This window comes from Ursus arctos, unplaced genomic scaffold (assembly GCF_023065955.2).
Source record: "Ursus arctos isolate Adak ecotype North America unplaced genomic scaffold, UrsArc2.0 scaffold_8, whole genome shotgun sequence".
Classification (NCBI taxonomy): Eukaryota; Metazoa; Chordata; class Mammalia; order Carnivora; family Ursidae; genus Ursus; species Ursus arctos.
The window spans coordinates 63327826-63349801 of NW_026623100.1; the positions used below are offsets into that span (position 1 = coordinate 63327826).

A 21976-nucleotide genomic window follows, 5' to 3' on the forward strand; every position below is an offset into this window, starting at 1 on the left:
TTACGTCACTTGTGTGCGACGGCGCCTGCTCCGGACACCATGCTGTCAGCCGGGCGGCGAGGTCTGGTCCTCTTGCGGCTGCGGCGCCTCAGGAGGTGGCTAGGGCTAGGAACTTCTTCGTTCCTGCGGGGCCTTGGGCGAGAGCCCTTGGAGACAGCCCGGTCACTGTGTTGCGAATCCTCGTCTAGAGACGCACGAGACGGAGAGGGACGGCGCGAGGCCTCACGGAGGAAAGCTCCCGGCACAGAGTCGCCTCCATCTCTCCCTCCGCGCGTCCGATGTACTGGGATCAGATGTCTTTCGTCACTGGAAGTCCTCAGACTGCCGACACCACAAGAGGAGTCACTCTCTCGAGAGCGCGAGGACACGAGCGGAGACCAGGGCCAGCCCGGTCCCGCCCACCAGGGATCTGGGGGTCCCTTGGTGCCCTCCTTGACCCAGTCGGTAACCGAGGTAGAAGAACTTCCTGGCTCCTCTTCCAGGCCAGCTTCCAGGGAGAGGCCCTTTCGCGTTGGGGAGCTGATCTTAGCTGAGACTAGGAAGAGAGAAACACAATTTAAAAAATTATTTAGGTTGAGTAACGCCGGACACTTAAATAGTAGCTGGGGGACAGTCCGGTTCAGCGAGATCGTGGGAAAGTTTCCTGGCCAGATACTGAGGAGTTCTTCTGGAAAGCAGCTCATGCTGAGGAGGCCGGCATTGGAAGATTATGTATTACTGATGAAAAGAGGGCCTACCATAACGTATCCTAAGGTAATACGGAGGGAGTTCGGTGCGTATTGGTTCCAGAAAGAACAGAACTACAGTCCTGATTCATGCACTTAAAGCACATCTCAGAACGGTTAAAGTTTTTATTGTTCTCAGACGTAACAAAAAACAATGGATGTGACTTTTACATATTTTATGATTGCGAATTTTAGGAGGAAACAGCCACCTTTTAATTTGGGAGTGTTGATTCTCTCATCTGTAAAGTGAAAAGAATATTGACCTACTATATAGAGTTATGTGAACTAATTAGGCACGTAATAAGTACTTATATTTGTTCCCCATAACCGTGAAGTTTGCAGGTTCAGGACTTGAGAATGTTCAACTCTTTCGGTACCATTATGGAAATATTTTAATCATCATTAAATTTATTTTTTAAAAAGGTTTTATTGATTTGACACAGAGAGAGAGAGAGACAGCGAGAGAGGGAACACAAGCAGGGGAAGTGGGAGAGGAAGAAGAAGCAGGCTCCGGGCTGAGCAGGGAGCTGGATATGGGGCTTGATCCCAGGACGTTGGGATCATGAGCTGAGCAGAAGGCAGATGCTTAACGACTGAGCCACCCAGGCATCCCAATCATCATTTTATTTAATAAAGCATGTTACTGGGGGTATGTTTTATCAATGATAGACATGTTACTGTGCTCTTTAGGGAAAAAATAGAGTTTTGTATTAAAACAGCTGACAAACACTAAACATATATGAAATACTCTATAATAAATTAACTGCCTAGTTTTCTGTTACAACTTTATACTAATCATCCATTGCTAGTGGTTTATTTCAGTTCTTAATCATAGTCCCAGTCCTTGAGTAGAATGTTCCTTTGTAACAACTTCTCCTATCCCCAGATGAGGAGTCATTTGTCATTTATTCAGTAAATAATTGCCTATCTTCTATATTCAGGGCTTAATAGGGGAGGTATGGTGATGAGCCCCAGTCCTTGCTCTCAACCTAGACGTTACATCCTAGAGGCGGTGACAGAGAACACACTAGTAAATGAAAGGATAAGATAATTTCAAGTAGTGCTAAGTGCCACGAAGACAAATAGATTAACAATGACATGCTGGGTGACCTGGGGGAGGAGAATACTTTATGTCAGATGGTTAGAGAAGGTCTGAAAAGAGGTACGTTTGATAAGAAACCTAGTATAAGGAAAAGCCAGCCATGCAAAGATCTAGGAGCCCAGTGTTCTCACAGAGGGAAGAGTCGTGCAGAGATCCTATTACGGCTTCAGTGAGTTAGGTGAGGGAGAGAGTGGTATGAGATGTGGTTATTCCATGTGCATTGGGTACCATTGGAATGTTCTAAGTAAGAATCCAATTTATGTTTTAAGAGGCCTGCCAAGGGACTAAGAAAACCTTTTAGGAGGCTTTAGGCCAGTGGGGTATCATAAACTCTTGACGGAAACTTTGTCTTTTTCTCACTTTCTCTTTTTCCCCTTTTGACTGTTCCAATCTAGCTACAAGAAAAAGACTTGTAATTTCATCTTGCTTCCCCACATCTTTTTTCCTCCCCACTAGACAAAAATGAGAGTAGTTGTGTTTTATAAAGTTATAAAGATGAATCTTTAGTGCATTTTCTGCCTTTCCAGTTGTAACAGATAAAAGTCACAGTGCATACTAAGGAGGAATTTATTTATTTATTTATTTATTTATTTTAAAGATTTTATTTATTTATTTGAGAGAGAGGAAGCATGAGTGGGGAGGAGAGGGAGAAGCAGGCTCCCCGCTGAGCAGGGAGCCTGATGCGGGGTCTACCTGAGCTGAAGACAGATGAGGAGTCTCTGTCCTCCCAGCCAACCAACAGCCACCCAGGTGCCCCTCCATCCTAAGGAGGAATTTAAATACTGGATATGCTCATGTTCACTTCTCTTTTTATTTCCCAAGTGGTGGCTGCAGGAAATTCGACTTCAACCTTTACAACTTTGAAATGCTTTTTAAGAGAGTACCTCAATTGACTTGAAAGCTGGTCTCGGTGTTAGAATTACATAGTTTTGTCTAAATAGTAAAAGGTCTGTGGGAGTAATTTTATTTACTTTTCTTTGTGGGAATAATTTCAAATAAAGTTCCTAACAGATACTTGCGAAATGTCAACATTTCACATTGGTCAGTATCAAGCACTTTTAGGTTTGGAGTAGAAAATATAAATGGAAGCACTCCCCAAATTTTATTTTTTATTTTTTCATATTTTAAAAGATTTTATTTATTTATTTTATTTGAGAGAGAGAGCACGCGTATGGGGAGGGCAGAGGGAAAGCGAGAGAATCTCATGCAGACTCTGTGCTGAGCGCGGAGCCTGACGTGAGGCTTGATTTCATGAACCTGAGATCATGACCTGGGCCAAAAACCATGAGTCAGACACGTAACTGACGTCGTCACCCAGGTGCCCCCCAATCCCCAAATTTTTAATCTTTTCTGCTGATGTGCGTGATTGTAGCACTTACAGAAGAACAACTAGGGAGTGGAAATTGTTGCAATGTAATGAACCCTGAAGTGCAGCCTACTTATTAAAACTTTAGGCCGAGGCTTAGATTCATATTACTGAATTAATCAGGAAAGAGATTGGAATTCATGTTGAGGGAAAAAAATGGAAGTTTGAAAGGGCTGTTGTTCCCTGAAGTTCTCAAATGTGCAGAAAACTCAATAGAATGATAGTTCGTAACTTTGGAGGACTCTCCCAATAGCTTTAAATCCCTTTTGGGAAGAGGCAGGGAAATGAAGAAATGCTAATGTCCCACCCAAGTTTTGAACTGAAATTGCTAGGATGTATATAGTGAAATCCAGCCTAGAAAACTCATCCCATGGAGACCACGTAACCTGAATAGCAGCAAGTAAAAGCTCAAGTGCGTTCAAATTTTTTATTTCATAGCAGCAGGGTTCTTTATCTTATGTGAACGATCCAAGAAAATAGAACCGCCTTCTGCAGGACATTCCACTGATACGACTACCTAAGCTGCTCCCATTTCTGTGTGAAGTTGTACTCCCTCCCCACTCTACCCCCAGGTGCCTGGCATGTGGGAGAGGATATGTATGTCTGAAAGACTCAGCATTTGTGAATGAAACTTTTGGACTAATAGTCTTAAAAATTACGTGTCTATGTATCATTTGGTCCGAGCCTTAGCCCTGCATTTCAGAAAATACATTTTGGCTTTTATTTATTTATTTATTTATTTAATTTATTATTTTTTTGAAAGATTTTATTTATTTATTTGACAGAGATAGAGACAGCCAGCGAGAGAGGTAACACAAGCAGGGGGAGCGGGAGAGGAAGAAGCAGGCTCATAGCAGAGGAGCCTGATGTGGGGCTCGATCCCATAACGCCGGGATTACGCCCTGAGCTGAAGGCACACGCTTAACCGCTGTGCCACCCAGGCGCCCCAACATTTTGGCTTTTAATTAGACAACTGTACCTGTTAAACATTTTCTTATGCAACCAAACCTATATTTAATATACAATTTTTTTGTGACTCCACAGGATCCTAGGAACCTCCTCTTCAAGAGTTTTCATAGCAGCTTTTCCCAAAGAAGGAAAAGCTAGTAAAAACTTACCAGATGTACTGCTTATATATTAGCAACTTCGAAAGGTTTGGATGGGGGAGTGTTGAAATAAATGCTAATGTTTAAAATTTTCTATGTAACATGTGGTATAGTGTAATGATCCACAGCGTGGTCTTTGTGAGTTCAACATCTGTTCTACTCCTGACTTGCCCACTTAATTCCTGGCTGTGTGACTTTGTAGAAATTACTTAACGGTTTTGATTTGTCTTTGTAATGGGGATGATGATACTTTTCTCATATTATTATCCCGATTAAATAAGATTATGAAAGCAATTTGCATACTTAAAGAAACCTGGCACATGGTAAAGTTTCAATAAATAGCCCTTATTACTATCATTCATGATATTCCCGTTAACAATTCTTCAATTATAGCGTTTGTGAAATAGGCCCTATCTACTACTGGTATCCTAATGCTAAATGAGAAGTTCATTTCATTTCATGCAGAGATTATGTAATAACTTCCTAACTGGTCTTACTGCCTCTAATTTTTCTCTTTTCTATATATCCTGCATTTCCCTGTCAGATTAATCTTCATAAAATGTCATTTATATTACCTTGGTGACATGCCCCAATTACTGACTAGGTCAAGTTCAAGTGCTTTAGCCTGGCATTCAGTTCTCTCCTTTTCTTCTTCTTTTTTTTTTTTTTTTTAAGATTTTATTTATTTATTTGTCAGAGAGAGAGAGAGAGCGAGCGAGTGCACAAGCAGGGGGAGCGGCAGGCAGAGAGAGAAGCAGACTCCCTGCTGAGCAGGGAGCCCGAGCGGGACTTGATCCTAGGGCCCTGGGATTATGACCCAAGCCGAAGGCAGACGCTTAGCCGACTGAGCCACCCAGCGTCCCTGTTTCTCTTCTGAGATGAGCAAACTGTGTTTATTCTACCTCTGTTTTTTTTAATACTCTTTCTACTTCGTGATTGTTTCCTTAATTTCTCTGTGTCCTTAAGCTAGGGCCTTCTGCTGACATCTCTATTCTCTGAGCTCCTATTGCTACTTATTGTCTATAATTTTGGTATTATGCTGAAGTGCTGCTTTATTTGCTAATTGATTCTTGAATCTCTTATATCATCAAGTAAAATATCAACTGTTGGTAGGCCGGGCCAGATTTTAATACTCTTTTTTCACTCCCTTCTTTTCCAAGTCCAACATAGTGTTTGGTAAGAGTCTGTGCTTAGTACATAATTAATTGGTAACTGAGTCACCCGTACTATGTTTCAATCATAGGATATGAGTATGATACTGTTGATGATGGATATCCACCCAGGTGATACTATTTTGGAAGCTGGCTCAGGCTCTGGTGGAATGAGCTTATTTTTATCCAAAGCAGGTAAGAGATTGGGAGAAATGAGCTGAATTTAGATGGGCAAAGAAAACATTCAATCTTTCATAATAACAGAAAGTTAAGTGGATAAAGATGTCTTAGAAAATATTCACATAACTTTGTGATGGATAGTGTTCTCCTTGAAACCAAATACAAGCAATTATTTTTCGTTCCGCCTTGTATGTTTATTCTAGTCATTCTCTTTCTAACCCTCTCTCCATTTTCTGTGCTTTCGCTTATGCCCTCTGTGTGTTTTAAGGCTCCTTTTTTTTTTTTAACTAAGCTTTTTATTGGGACATAACATAGCTATAGTGCACAGATCATAAGTTTGTAGACCTCAAAGAATTTTTAATATAGTGACCATACTCCAGTAGTTATCTCCCCGATCAAGACAGGGCGTGTTGCTGTGTCACAGAAACTTCCTCCTGTTTCCTCCTAGTCATAACCGATTCTCCCTAAAGGTAACCACTATTCTGCCTTTTATCATCATTGATTAGTTTTGCCTGTTTTGAACCTTGTATAAAAGGAATCATACAGTATGTACTCTTTTTAATGTGGCTCCTTTCAACATTCTGTATGTGAGAGTCAGCCATTACATGTAGCAGTAGTTCTTTCATTTTATTGGCTGTATAGTTAGTCCACTTTATAAACAGATCACAGCTTATTCTTTCTGTCGATAGGCATTTGAGTTAAATATTATGAATAGTGCTGCTTTGAACATTTTGTATTTGTCTTTTGGTTCATATGTGTACATGTTTTTTGTTAATAACAATTCCAGATGAATATTCAATATGAGAGAATATAGAATGTAGAGGGTGGTCAGCTGCAAAGTCTCTAAAAATTGTCAGTTGGTAAAAATATTGCTTAAGGGTAGCACCTGATAAAAAATCAAGAGGTATACAGTAAACATAAATATCTGTTCATGTTCCCATCACTTGATTTCTAGTTACTGTTACATTAATTGATTATTGGTTGTGTTGACTGTTTAATTCCTCTGAATGTCAGGGTTGTTTTGCCTGCTCTGGCTGCCTGTGCAGTTGTCCTTCCTCAGTTAATGATAGACTGCTGAACGTGACTGTACTCTCTTTGTATAGATTTTTTTTTTTAATCATTCATGTTCTTTATTAGTGCATTCTTTTTTAAATAATAAACTTTCTTGGCGCTGTTGTATGTGGGTAGATTTTATAAAGAATACAGATAGAAATATACTGAATTAAACTTAAACCTTTTATTCTTTCATCTAATGCCATCACATACAAACATAATCCAGTTTATGCTAGGTCAGGAAGTTCATTCTGGCCTCCTCAAATCTTTTTTTTGATTCTTCTCTGTACATAGTTAAAGGCAGTCATTTCTTCACAATCAGTAACTGAATCCTAAATGCATTTGACAGAGTGAATTAATAAAAATTTGTGAGAGAGGAGGAGTGCCCACATTTCTAGTATCTGTAGTATCAGAGGAGTGTCATGGCATGAATAATCCCAAACTATGAGTGATCGAGAAATTATTGCTATTTACCTTTGTGATGGATTTTTTCCCCATAATTTTCTTTTCCAATTGTTTAACATATGCTATTGTTAATATTAAATTCTGTCCCTTGAGAACATGATGAATTGCAGCTGGAGTTACATTTCAAAAGACATCCTAGAATGTACTGTATGGTGACTAACATAATAAAAAAATATTATTAAAAAAAAAGAAAGAAAAAACAAAAACAAAAGACATCCTAGAATCTAAACTTTTCGTTAGTACACTATAGACTTGTTGATCTAGGACAACTTCCACATGATATCAAATCACCTCAAATAGAGGTGGCTGGAAAATTAATTGCCTTTAATTAAAATACAAATAGTCTTCTGCAGAAACTGCACTATTACTATGCTAAACAGTTTAAAAGTTCTTCAGACACACACAAAAATACAAATATCTTTTAAATATATGAAATGCCTAGCTTCATCCATAACAAAAAAATGTAAATTACAACTACAATGATAAACTATATTCAGTTTTTAGATTGACACAGATAAAAAGTTTGAAAACTCTTTGTTGGAGAAAGTATGGAGAAATAGGCACTCTACTACATTGTTGGTAGAGTGTAAATTCGTATTATTTTTTTGGAGGATAATTTGGTAATTTTCAAAATAAAAAATTCATATACCTCTTGAGCTAGTAATTTCATTTTGAGGACTTTGTCTTTTCATGGATACAAAGGTTTAGGCAACAATTTTCATTGCAATTATTGCTTGTTATAGCGTAAGACTAGAAACAAGCTAAATGTTCATCGGTAGGTGACCAGTTAAATAAACTATGGCGTAGCCATGCAATGGAACGTAATTGCTCTTAAAAGGAGTGTAGTAGATTATTAATCACTGAAATAACATTGGTAAGTGGAGAGAAAGTATAGGACAGTATATATAGTACATGTATATTTTAATGTGTGTTAAAAACAGGGAAAGACACTTGGCACCAGCTATCTTGTGAAGGATAAATAACTGGTAATATGGTTGCCTCTGGAGAGGAAAATTGATTAAGGATCTCGGGTGGGATAGAGAGTTTTCTAACCCTGAACTATTTGAATTATTTTTTCACATCGATGCAATACCTTTGCAGAATAATTTTTTACATTCTTTTATGAAATGATACAATACAATGAAATATCATAAATTCTTTTTTTAATTAAGTTGGATCACAAGGACGAGTCATAAGTTTTGAAATACGAAAAGACCACCATGAATTGGCTAAGAAGAATTACAAAAACTGGTGTGATTCATGGAAAATGAGTCATGTAGAAGAGTGGCCAGACAATGTGAATTTTATTCATAAGGATATTTCAGGAGCAACTGAAGACATAAAAACGTTAACATTTGATGCGGTAAGTTTTCTCAAGTGGGTCCTATGATGTCATCTAATACTACTACATAGAAAACAAGGATCACACTTCTTTTGTATGGAAAAGGCTCTTCCTTCATTATTTGCCACATTTCTATTTGGAGGAGGAGGAGGAGAATTCTCCTTTAATACTATGGCAGGATTTGGAGCACAGAGACATCCTGAATCAGGTGCCACAGCTGTTAATAAGTGTGGGGTAACGGCAGATAGTAAGGGGAGTAGTTGAGCATCACGAACCTCAGCATTGCTGGGATAAAGGAATAATAATTGAGGTGCCGCTTTGGGAGCATATTGATCCTAGTGCCTGACCTCATGTTGTGAGATTCGGGGGAATAAATAGCCCTCATTTGTTGGGGGAACAGGCAAGAGGCATCTTTAGACAGTTAATATGAGGATGTAGATGAGCATGCATTAAAGATACTGAGGTTGGAGGCATTTATGATGAGCGTAGCTCCAGAAAGTGGAGTGGATGGATTTGTGAGGAGGGGGAACAGTGAGAGGTTGAGTAGGGAGAAGAAACAGAGTAGTATGAAGATAAAAGGATCGGTGATGAGGGGATGTTTTAGGCTGTGACCAGTGATGGTAGAGATGTGGGAGGTATTAGTTGGCTTCGGAGTTTCAGAACTCTAGTGTAAGTTGCCTTATCCTTGATGATTCCGTTATCATTTCATAGCTTGGCACTGTAGACTGAGGTCTAGGTCGTCTTTGCTTTTTTTAATTGGCTGCTGGAAAGTTGGATTACTTCAGGACATTTATGAGGGAAACTAGTTGAAAAATGAAGTTCAAAGAGATTTTTTATCAGGACTTGTTCCTATCTCTAATGTTAATGAAGTCTGTAGTTTTGGTGACTCAGATTCCTGGACACAAAGACCACAGTCCTTTTTCCTCGTTGGGCTTGTATATTACAGCTCAGTAAGGGACAGAAAAAAGGAATTTCTCTCCATAGGCCATCCATAAGAATATTACAGATACCTGGAAGGTTAATTGGTCATCAGAAGTTTGCTTGATAATCATGAAACACAACAGAGGATTTTAATGATATTGTTGAAGCTTTGTAAAAACCTGTTGAACCATCCCTGATCTAAAAGAAAGAATATTCCTTACTAGATTTATTCAATGGACTCTCTCGAGTATTAGTGCCAGATAATTGCCAGTATGAGAAAATACAGGAGGAGGAGCCATACTCCTCCCACCCAAAATGATGGTAAATTGAACAAATAAGGTGTTAAACCATAAAGACAGAGAACAAAAGAAGAAAAAATGGCTAATAAAATATTTTTAACAAATTTTAAAAAGCCTAACGATCAGAAGATGAACGGACACAAGGGAATACTAAAAATAGTATTATTTAACATAGTGAAATAAATGTACTATATCTACATCAGTAAATCTCAAAGACAAGGTGCTTAGTGAAAAAAAGCATTATAAAAAGAATATGTATGGAATGGCCACACATGTAAAATTTAAAACTACGCAAAACAGTACCATGTACTGTTTATAGCTATATACATATGTCATAAAAGTATAAATTATTTGGGAACATTACCAACTTCAGGACAGCGATTACCTGAGGAGAGAAAGGGAGAGGGGAAGAGGGAACTAAGTTTTGGCATCCATTCAGCCTGGTTCACTCTTGGGCTCCCATAATAGCCAAGATGATCTTGGGATAAGTTATTTAATTTTTCTGTGCCTCAATCCCCTCACATATTAAACAGGAATGATAATAATTGTTCATATTTCATAGAGTTGTTGAGGATTAAATAAGATACTTCATATAAAGTGCATAGAACAGTACCTGGTGTATAGTAAGCATCAAAGAACTATTAGCTGTGATTTTCATCATTATTTCTTTCCTTTTCTCTACCTGTTTAAATTCTATTTTCCTCTCAAAGTTTAGATCAAAGGTCATCTCTTTCATGGAATGTCCTCATCTAACTGGGGGATTATCACATTTTCTGAATTACTGAACCACTGTTTCTTGATTCAACAAACATTTATTAAAGACCTGCTGTGTGCCATGTCCTATGCTAAGACAAAAGTGAATTTATACATTTAAAGGAGCTTTCAGTCTAGAAGGTAGACATATAAACAATTACTGGAAAGACTCAAAAGCATGGAACACCATGGCTGTAGAAATTGGGTATCATGAGACGAAGCTGCAAATGCAGTCTTATGGGGCTAAATAATGAAGAACACTTGTATATATATATATTAAGCTAGGCCATGGAGACATTGTCTTACAGATAATGGGACTACTGATGAATTCCTAAGTGGGGGAGCAGAATGTCCAGATTCCTATTTTAAAGAAACTTGTTGTTTTTTTTTTTTTTAATTCCAGTATAGTTAACATACAGCAATTCATTTCAGGTGTACAATATTCAGCAATTCCATATATTACTCAGTACTCATTAAAATAAGTATACTCTTCCATTTTAGAGTAATTCTGGTCAAAGAATAAGGCTGCGAGTCTATGTAGAGAGCTGTTGTAATGTTACAAGATACAGTGAGGTCCTGATCTAAGGCGTGAGCAGCATGAATTTGAGAAATACTTAATAGGTAGGTTTTGGGGGCTGGGTAATTTTAATCCAAAGAGAAACAACAAAACCCCACAGATTCTCAAAAGAGAATTCAAGGTAAAGAAAATGATGACTCCCAACAAGTTTCTGGTTTGAGTGACTGGATGAATGGAAATGTTAATTGAAAATAGAATATTTAAGAGGATTGGCAGGTTTCTTGGTTATCTGATTTTTTGTCCTTTTCAATAACATAGACAAACTACACAGCCTAAGAAGCCCATTTATGTTTATCATGTTGACCCTTTGCTTCAGTCATTGAGATCTTTCCCTGAAATCTAATAGGCATTTTAAACTCCTGTCCAAACCTGAATTCTTGATTATTTCTGCCAAGCCTGCCCCTCCCATAGTCTTCACCATTTTCCTCATTAGAAAATGACATCTCCGTTCTTTTAGTGGCTTAGGCTAAAAACACTGGATTCATCCTGACTCGTCTTTCCCTTGTATCCTACAACCAATCCTAATTCTAATTGGCTCTATCTTTTCAAAATTTATACCACTTACTATTACATCCAGTGCTGTTTACTATTACAAGTCACCATCATCCTTCCTTGCCTTCTCCCAGCCTTTTCTATGTGTAGATTTAAAAAATAAGTCAGAATGTACTTATGCCACTGAATTGTACACTCACAATTCATCTCTTACCATTTTCCCCCTTTTGTTTCCACTGCAGCGACAGTGGCCTTCTCAGACTCCCCAAGTATCCTACAGCCTCAGAGTATTTGTATTTGCTGTTCTGTCCATCTGGAGCACACTTCCCCCCTAAATTTCCACAGGGTAAGCTTAATCACTTTCTTCAGGTCTCTTCACTGACTAGCCTATGTATAAAATAGCACTCTCTTTCCATTACTCTCTATCCGTCAAATTCTGCTTTATAATTCTATAGTTCTTCATGTCACTTATCTTCCTCTGACTTACATATTTATTGGATTTTTAATGTATGTCCCTTTATTAGAATATATGTTCCCTTGAAACAAAATAGAATATAAGCTCCTGTTATATCCTTACTACTTAGCAAAATGCTTGGTACATGGAAGGTGCTCAATAAATATTTGGTGAATGAATTAATAATGAATGATGGCCCATTAATACTATTTTAAAAAACACATAAATAATGGAATAATTTCTAATTTAGTTAATATGTTGATGTGCCATCTACTCTTAGCTTTCCAGAGTTATCCATCAATAAAAGCCCCTTTATTTTCTATTTTGACCATATTTATTTTTGTTTTAAATGAATTTGTTTTTTAAATTTCATTTACTCATTGTATTCATTTGACATCTTTTATGAGTACAGCCCTGTATTCTGCAATTGGACGAAGAATAAAGAACTAAGGGTCAGGATTCTTGCATTTTAGGATATCTAAAATTAATACTCATAACTTTCCTTTTAAACATAAAAATAATATTTGAGATAATGTGAATTTCTGTGGCCAAAGGCTGAACTAAAGCATTAAAACTTTATATATATACATGTGTGCATTTGTATATATATGTGTATATGAGATACAGCTGAAGAAAGATTCCTATATTATTGATATTGCCAATTGCAAGACACACCATTATGATTTTCATGTAGTCAAGTACTGTGACACATTGTATAATAATAAATATGCCTTTTTGAGTGTAGCAAAATGACAGCTGATAGTACTAGAGTTTAAAAAAAATGAAAACTTCAACTGGGTAATTGCTTTCTAAAAGCATATCATTTTACCACGGTAAGAAAGAAGACCTGTGCTTTGTTTCAACAAAACTCAGTCTGATTTACTTTCTCCCTGACAGGTAGCTTTGGACATGTTGAATCCTCAAGTTGCTTTGCCTGTTTTATACCCAAATCTTAAACAGGGTGGTGTGTGTGCTGTATATCTAGCGAAGTAAGTAATGTGGCTGTTCTTCTCGGTAATATGATTTTAAACAAACCTTTGTTTTGTCTCAAGTAGTTGACTACAATATTCATCTTGTAACCGAATTAGGTATACATGTCATCTTGTAAAACTGTTATGGAACGATGTATGTCCCAATTAATTTATGTTGCTGTTTAAATCATCCTTTACCTGAATGGCAAAATAAGATGCATATTTCTTACAATCTTCTGAAAAGTTTTAAAAATGTAATATGAACAATAATGTTAAATCATAGTCTCTGTATTTTTTTGCTTAGTATTCTATGAAATTGCATGTTATGTGCTCTAACTTTCATGTTTGTATTTTCCCCCTTGGTTTAACTATAGCATTTAAATTTGGGTTAAAAGGTATAGTGAACTTAAAATAAGTATCAAGTTATTATTGTAATAGAAATTTAAAGTACTTTTTTTTTTCACTTTTCTAAAAGCATCACACAGGTTATTGAACTTTTAGATGGAATTCGCATCTGTGAACTCGCTCTCTCATGTGAAAAGATAAGTGAAGTCATTGTCAGAGATTGGTTGGTTTGCCTTGCAAAACAGAAAAATGGAACTTTAGCTCAAAAAATAGAACCTAAAATCAACACAGATTTACAATTACATTCTCAAAAGAAAATTAGAATTGAAGCTGAGATGTTTCAAGAGGATGACTGTGGTGAGCTTCAATTTTATTTCATACATGTTTGTAATTATAAATGGAGAATAGGTTCCTGAGTGTATTAACCAATGGTTATAAAACTGTTTCTCGGGGATTTGTTCTTTTTCCCTAGAGAAATTGAAATGTGGTATTTATTCTGTTAAATTAAAATCTCTAAGGGACAGAATAATGACTTTTCTTGCCTTTTATGTAAAACTCTGATACCTTTGAAGAATTGAGCTGCTTATAATATTCATATTTTTGTATCAAGGAGGTTGGCTTATGAAATACTTTAAATATATTAAAGGATTTTTTAATTTAGGTCAGTGATTATTACTGAAGGGAAAGAATTTAATAGGACCTGATATGCAAATAGCTAATATTCCAAAAAGCAACTTCCAGGAAGCTACTGGAATTGCTCAAAGAACTAAATTTAGGTCCTTGTTGTATGTATACATCATTTAAGCCATGAACAAGTTTTCAGATATCCATTGATTGATGATATATAGGCTTATCCATTTGGTTATAAAACCATATATAAGTTTATCATTTCATCCTTGACAAATCGTTTCTGTAACGTAACTAGAGAGTAGCTCCAAAACAAATGCTGAAAAAAAAAATGTCTGAGAGAAAAAACTTAAAGGGGCAGTAATTTGTATTTTAACAGTTTTATGAACAAATTATAAAATATTTTATATAGCTTGTAATATATATTTTGTTCTACAACAGAAGAATCACATTCTGATTTCCCATATGGATCATTTCCCTATATTGCTAGACCTATACACTGGCAAACTGGCCATACAGGTGAGTGATGTTTTCAGGCCATATTGAATGGTGCTTTCTTCTAATTTTTCTAATGAACTTACTTTTTTCTCTTCTTCAATTAGCTTTCCTTGTCAAGCTGAGGAAGTTTAAACCATAACATAACTGAGTACCTCAGATGACAGCAACTGATTTGAAGATGGAAAAGTATCAAAATAGAACTTTATATTGTGAATCACTACTTTCATAGATTGGAGTTGTTAGCTATTACTATGATTTGTATAACTTTTACATATAATTTTGAAAAATAATAAAAGCTAAAGGAAGATGTATAACATTTCAAAACTGTTTAAATGTCCCATTTTGATACTTGTAGTTAGTTTGACATTTTGTAGTTAATGCTTCCAAGTTGGTTTAGTTGAGCCATCTCATTCTTCACTTCCTGTAAACCACTCCATAGATTTGTCTTTCTTCATAAAATTAGTTTTCTTTTCTTTCTTTGATTGATGGTCATTGGCTACCAAAATAAAATATGCATTTTAAGATAAATTTTATGTATCTGTGTATTTTAAGTACATATTTTAATGGCTTGTATCTATCTTAAAAAGTAAAGAAATCTGGGTTATAGTAAATAATAGGAAGAAAACTGATACATGATATAACCATCTTAAAAATTATAACAAAAGATGTATTAATTCTTGAATCTCTTTTATCCTTCTCAGAATAATTTTATCTCGTTTGAGGGAACATCAGAATTAATTAGGGGTTTGTTATTCACAGGCGTCAGTTATTTAGCATTTACCAGGTGTGCTACATTGTTTTAAGAACTTTATAAAGTTTTTTCATTTAATATATGTAGCTCATCTTTAAGGTTAGCCATATTTTACAGATAAAAACTTAGAGTGGTTAGGTTATTGATTAAATATAGATGTTTTATAGGTTTTAAAGGGTAGTGCCTGGGAGGCTAAATGCTGCTGTTCCTGGGTTTATCCCTTAGGCTGGAGCTATCTAAAATAACATATGTATTCTAAATAACAGTTTACATATTTTTCATTATGTGGGAAATTTTAACATAAAATCTCTGCCTTTTTAGACTAGTTTAAAAAAAAGTCTAGACATTAATCACACAAATATAAAACTAAAATTGTTATAAATGCTCCAAAGAAGTACAGAGTCACTGTAATAGGGATTTTGCTCTGGTTAAGTAATTACCTGTGCAAGTGACAGACAATTGAACTGAGACCTGAATGGGAAGTACAAGTTAATTGTAGCAGGGAAAATGAGAACACAAAGGCCAGTGATGCTGCGGTTGAGTGAAAGAGACTGCAAAAATAGGTAGGGGTCGGGCCATGCAGGATCTTGTAGACCTCTTAAGGAGTTTGTCCATGCTAAGAAAAATAAGGTCTCACTGGAGAATTTAATGAAATGAAAGGTAACATGTCAGATCTGTATTTTGAAAAAAGAATCATTCTGGTTGCATTTCAGGAACTGACTAAATCTTAAACAGAGTAGTGTTCTGGTGTCATATTTCTTAATGGTAACTATCTGAACACTCATACAGTAATAATGGCTTTATAGTTTTTATAACATTGCCAGATATCTAGAAGCTCTGAAGTACATTTTCAGTTCTATCAAGAAATACTTCCCTTTCAAGGTGCCTGGGTGGCTCAGTTGGTTAAGTGTCTGCCTTTGGCTTAGGTCATGATCAAGCCCTGCATGGGGCTCCCTGCTCAGTGGGGAGCTCCCTTCTCTCATGCTCCCCCTGCTTGTGCTCTCTCTCTCACTGTGTGTCAAAAACAAACAAACAAACAAACAAACAAACAAACAAACAAAAAACTTCCCTTTCGTCTGCCCTTCTATTTAACCAGTATTAAAATTCTGTCCTTCATGTATTGTTTTGAATGGAAGCTCTAACTACTCCTTGGAGAAGGGGCTGGCTTAAGAGCAAAGAAAAGTTATACCTTCTACTCCTATTTCTTTTCTTTCTTTCTTTTTTTTTAAGTAGGCTCTGTGCTGGGCATGGGGCCCAATGTGAAGCCTGAACTCATGACCCTGAGATCAAGACCTGTGTGGAGATCAAGTCAGACACTTAACTGACTGAGCCACCCAGGTGCCCCACTGTACTCTGATTTCATGTAGAATCACTCGTTTCTGTTCAGCACACTGTGCTCAGTAGATGCTGAATTGAACAAGACTTCTTTAACAGCGTCCATTCTACTATTAAGCTGAATTGAAAACCAAACTACATAAGCAAATAAGCATTTATGTATATGGTTAAAGTTCCACTTAAGCCCTTTCTCCATGTCTCCACTAGAATATTAAGCATGTTTAAATCTTGCTTATGGGACAGACGTGGTCTTCTAAAGTTAGCTTTCTAAATTCACATCTGGCTCCCATCTACCATACTGTAAACTCTTCCAGATTTGTGACTGACTCAATTGTCTTCCTAGTACCTTCCAGAGGTCCTACCTTTTCCACCAAGTAAATGGTCAGTAAAAGTGTGCTGGTGGCTATAAGCCTATACTTGATCATGTATTATCTGTTGACTTGGTTCTAGGGAGAAATTTAGGCACATAGCTCATGGACTGTGGTAGAATTGGAGTTTGAACTCTACTTCAGAGGTAGTAGGGACTCCTAAAGGCTCTACGGTCATGTAAAAGGAGGTATTTTTAAAAAGTTAGTCTGTAAGCAGTGTCTATGAGTATTTTAAAGGAAGGAAAAAACAAGTGAATTAGAAATTTCACAGTAACACATAGTATACGTTATGAGTTGATTGATAATAATATACAACTATGAGGTGAGGAAAAGGGGCAGATGTAAAACATATTGTGAATAACCAGATGAGCTGGTGATTCGTTGGATATAGAGAGAATGAAGCTATATATTTTCAAAGTTTTATCTGCTAGTCAGAAGCCCTTTCCCTTCCTTTGCTGGGCAAAACAGGACTTAGTCAATGCTCAGCTCATATATTACTTCCTCTGAAAAGTCTGCCAACAAGTCTCTCACCCTACAAAATTAATTCTGGGATCTCTGTGTTCCTAAATGTTGATCATATAATTAGCATTGCCCTATTACATCATTAATTTATAAGTCCTCATTATGCCTTCATTAAGTATTAGGATTTTAAACCTGCATGACTAGAACAGTTGTAGTGACTGAAATAAATAAGTTCAGAAAAGGATTTTATTTTATTTTTTGAGGAAAAATTATTTGGTTTTAGATTATGTAACAGTTGCAGTGTCCCATGCCTGCCTGTGTGATCCAGGAATAAGATTTGGTATATTGCTTTTTTCCTTTGGCTTCACTCTAAAATCTGAGGCATCCTCTGCAGATTAATTTAGGTGTCATAAGGCTTAAAACAGCATAAGGTAAAGAGAAACAGTGTCATTTAGTATAAAAATAGGCTCTATATTTGGATAGAACTGGGTCCCATCTTGCTGTTTTTGTTGTTGCTTTGTTTTACCTTGCAACTGGGACTTCTGAGTTTGTTTCTTTGTCACTAAAATGTGTGTCATGATCCCACTTAAAGATTTCTTGAGGGGGGTGGTCAATGTTAAATGAGACTACCTTTATAATATGCCTGGTGATTGTGAGGTATATAAATTTGTAAGGAATGCCTCATTTATCTACCAACCTTGTCAAAATGACAATTATTTTGTTCCTAATAAATGTCATAAGGATGTTTATGTAAAACTTGTTTTTTGAACATGTTCTGAGAAGTTTTTAAAGGTAGAAAAAAGTTTTTACCTGAAAAGCAAGAAGTTGCTTGCTTGTGTCTGAGGACAGAAGCATTCATTGATAAGAATTTACTGCTATATTTTAGCACAAAAGCCTGGAGTAGAGCATCAGCTTTTTGGGTCTCTTGTAGAATGAATTGCTGAATTGAGTTTTCTGCAACCATAAACCATTAGATGATTCCAACCACCTTATGTGGACTGAAGGAAGAAAATTTTGCTATCAGAGGTCACTACTGGGAATCAGCAGCTGCTAAGGCAGTAAGAGACTGACCACTGCTCCTGGTAACATTGTGTTACCCTTAAATGCCCCACACCCCCAATAAGCTCACTTCCAATTAAGCCTACTGAGGGAAAATGAATGTATATGTTTACTGGTCAAGTGTATGTGTGATTAGTTATTTTTGTGTATTTTGTCTACTCACTGTCATCCTGAAACAAAAGGTTTTACATTAACTTTTATACTCTGAACAAAGAGGATTGTTCCTTCCTGTACAGGATCTGTATATATCCTAAACCAGGGATGGGATGAAGTCAAGTGCTCCACTTCTCATCCACAATCCTTCAAAGTCATGCTCTTTTTTCAAAGCAAACTGACTGGCAGAGCCCCTTCCTCCCTGGGTGCACTGTGATTTCCTGTTGAGATATCAAAGCCTAAAATACAGTGTTACTACTCTTAATATCTACAGGTGCCAATCTGAGTAAACCATAACTACTTGTGTTCTGCTTTCTATAAATATCTGTTCAAATTGTGGCTAGAATTTTCTCCTAATTCACTCCATACAATCTTTCATCAGGAACTTGGTTCTTAATACTTTCACCACCTCCTCAGTCCTTAGTAGTCTACTAAAAGACTTCCGTGGCCTCGTATTTTCACCAAAAGTAGGATTTCATCAAAGGGGGCAGTAGAGCATAATAGTTAGGAATTCAGGCTGTAGTCTAGAGTCAGACAGACCTGGGTTCAAATGTCGCTCCACCACTTTGGGCAAATGATTTAACCTCTCTAAGCCTCAGTCTCCTTATCTGCAAAGTAGAGATAATAGTATTTATCATAGGGCTGGCTGTGAACATTAGGTGAGATTATCAATGTAAAATGTTTAACACATTGCCTGGAACACTTTAAACATCTAGTAAATCTTACTATTACAAGAATCAAAGAGTGCAGATAAAAGTTGCTGGGATAGAGGGGAAGGATGTTAAAAGGCAATTTTTATTTTATAATTTAGCCTATGGTAGATCCTACTTACCTTCAGATACAAGTGAACCAATAAAAATTATGCTTGGAGATGGTGCAAGTGAAGAGACTAGACTATCAGTCAAATTTGTTTAGTGATTACTAAGGCCAGGGAATGGAACAATGGCTGAGATGTGATTTCTACCTTGAAGAGTCTTAAGAGTTTAGTTTCTCGTTTAATAAAACTTCAGTAGCTACTGTTAATCTCATAAGGGTAGAGCAAAAATAAATATATGATATTCTGAAATAATGCAGGTCTCATTATAGAATTTAGGAAGAACCATAAGAAATCTGTCAGTCCTATATCTTACATGGGTGAAAATCTGAGAGAAAGGCTTTATAAGAAGTAAAAAGGATCATTGCTAGTAGAATATTACTGAGAACTGAGAAGTGTCAGAAATACTCTAACTTTATAAATATAATTTGAATGAAAATTATGGTGTGGTTGGCTAAAAGTATTTCCAGTTCATATGATTATTTTCTAATTAAGGTACCATTGTTCGAAGTCATTGAAATCCCAACAAAAATGAAATATGCAAATAAATTACGATGCTTATACCATGTCTTGATTAAAAACCAGGTTTCCTAAGACTAATAACCTGGGGAAATGCTTTATGATAAAGTGAAAAAAAGCACGCCTAGATATAGTATGCTTCTAATTTTTTTAAAATAGAAGATAGAAAAGTGTATAGTATTACAGAATTATAATAAAACAGGATGGTATTTGCATAAAACTGACCCATAGAGAAATGGAACAGCATAGAGAGTCCAGAACTCACACATATATGGTTAATTAATTTATGGCAAAAGAGCAAAGAAGTGGGAACAGATAGTCTCTTCAATAAATGGTGTTGGAAAAATTGGACAGTCACATGCAAAAGAAATGAAGACCATCTTGTCTATGCACAAAAAATCAACTCACAATGGACTAAAGACTTGAACGTAAGACCTGAAACCATAAAACTAGAACAAAATGAGAGGACATTCATCTTGCCAGTGGTTTTTTGGATTTGACACCAAAAGCAAAGTTAGCAAAGCAAAAATAAGCAGTGGATTACATCAAATTAAAAAGCTTCTGTACAGCAAAATGAAAAGGCAACCTATGGAATGGGAGAAAATATTAACAAGTCATATATCTGATAAGGGGTTCATATCCAAAATATATAAACAACTCCTACAACTCAAGAGAAAAAAAATCAAAAAATGGGCAGAGGAAATGAATAGACTTTTCCAAAGAAGACATATAAATAGCCAACAGTTACACAAAAAGGTGTTCAACGTCACTAATCATCAGTAATGCAAATCCAGACCACACTGAGATACGCTTGTTAGAATGGCTATTATCAAAAAGGTAAGAAATAACAAGTGTTGGTGAGGATTTGGAGAAAAGGGAACCCTTGTACACTGTTGGTAATGTAAATTGCTACAGCCAGTATGGAAAAACAGTATAGAGGTTCCTCAAAAAATTAAAGATAGAACTACTATATGATCCAGCAATTCCATATCTGGGTATCTATCCTAAGGAAACCAAATCACTTATCTCAAAAAGGTATCTGTACCCCCTTGTTCGTTGTAGCATTTGGCAATAGTCAAAACGTGGAACAACCTAAGTGTTCATTCTCAGATGAATGGATAAAGAAAATGGTGTGTGTGTGTGCACGCATGTGTGTGCACACGTGCGTGTATAGACTATCATTCAGCCATATAATATCATTGGAATGGAAAATCATTCAGCCATAAAAAATTAGGAAATCCTGCCATCTGTGACAACATGGGTGACCTTGAAGGCATTATGCTAAGTGAAATACTTTAGAGAAAGAAAAATACTTTGTGATCTCACTTATATGTGGAATCTAAAAACAAAACAAAACAAAACAAAACAATGAACTCACAGACACAAAGAACAGATTGGTGTTTGCCAGAGGTGGGGATGCACAGTGGGCAAAATGGGTGAAGGTGGTCAAAAGATAACAAACTTCCTGTTATAAATCAGTCCTGGGATGCAATGAGCAACATGTCGACTATAGTGCACAATACTGTATTGCATATTTGAAGGTTACTAGGAGAGTATATCTTTTAAGTTCCCATCACAAAAAAATAATTAAACTATGTGTGGTGATGGACTTTAACTTACTGTGGTAACCATTTCACAATATATCAAATCATTATGTTGTACACCTAAAATTAATATATCAATTATATCTCAATTTTAAAAAGTATATAGAAGAAAACCAGTAGTTAATCACTGAAAAAGCTGGTGAGATTATAAATAAATTTATTTTCTTTTTAAAATACTGAATAAAACATTTCAAAGAAAATGACTTAGGCTCTTCAAATACTTAATACTTAAGAATACTTGAGACCCATGGTGTATTAGGTTTCAATTTAACATAAGTCACACTAAAAATCTTTTAGTTTAGGTAACCTACCACAAAAACAGATACTGATACAAGACAAATAGTAACTGAAAAGGAGAAAACTTTCAGTACTAATTTAACTCAAATTGTCCTAGTAAATAAAATTATTATGTACCCCTGCCTATAAGGAATGACCATAGCTCAATAAATAACTTGGATTTGTTAATAACTTGCATACATCTAAT

The 21976-nt window shown here is 36.2% G+C and overlaps 2 protein-coding genes across 4 annotated transcripts in view; one reads left to right on the forward strand and one right to left on the reverse strand.

The window, feature by feature from the left end:
- On the forward strand, positions 1–14955 carry TRMT61B (tRNA methyltransferase 61B). Of its 2 annotated transcripts, none has more exons than XM_026478195.4 (7): positions 1–753; positions 5543–5645; positions 8321–8511; positions 12884–12975; positions 13433–13659; positions 14371–14448; positions 14532–14955. In XM_026478195.4, exons 1-7 carry the CDS (start codon positions 40–42, stop codon positions 14564–14566), a joined length of 1440 nt encoding a protein of 479 aa, XP_026333980.1. In that variant the 5' UTR covers positions 1–39; the 3' UTR covers positions 14567–14955. The 2 variants fall into 2 exon arrangements, with proteins under 2 accessions (XP_026333980.1, XP_048078778.1); XM_048222821.2 differs by having other exon boundaries at positions 14374–14448.
- Positions 14835–21976, reverse strand: part of SPDYA (speedy/RINGO cell cycle regulator family member A) — a 27055-nt gene continuing 19913 nt past the window's right edge. Inside the window, exons 6-7 of one of the 2 annotated variants that reach the window (XM_026478206.3) lie at positions 21505–21507; positions 14835–14923 (exon numbers count right to left, since the gene is read on the reverse strand). In XM_026478206.3, coding sequence (XP_026333991.1) covers positions 14835–14923; positions 21505–21507 — 92 coding nt within the window. The remainder of the gene's footprint in view (positions 14924–21504; positions 21508–21976) is intronic. The other variant, XM_057309304.1, reaches the window with a different exon arrangement.

Coding starts and splice junctions, on each gene's coding strand:
- TRMT61B (XM_026478195.4), top strand. CDS start 40: ATGCTGTCAGCCGGGCGGCGAGGTCTGGTCCTCTTGCGGCTGCGGCGC. Junction 754..5,542: donor CTACCATAACGTATCCTAAG/GTAATACGGAGG, acceptor TTTCAATCATAG/GATATGAGTATGATACTGTT. Junction 5,646..8,320: donor CTTATTTTTATCCAAAGCAG/GTAAGAGATTGG, acceptor TTTTTAATTAAG/TTGGATCACAAGGACGAGTC.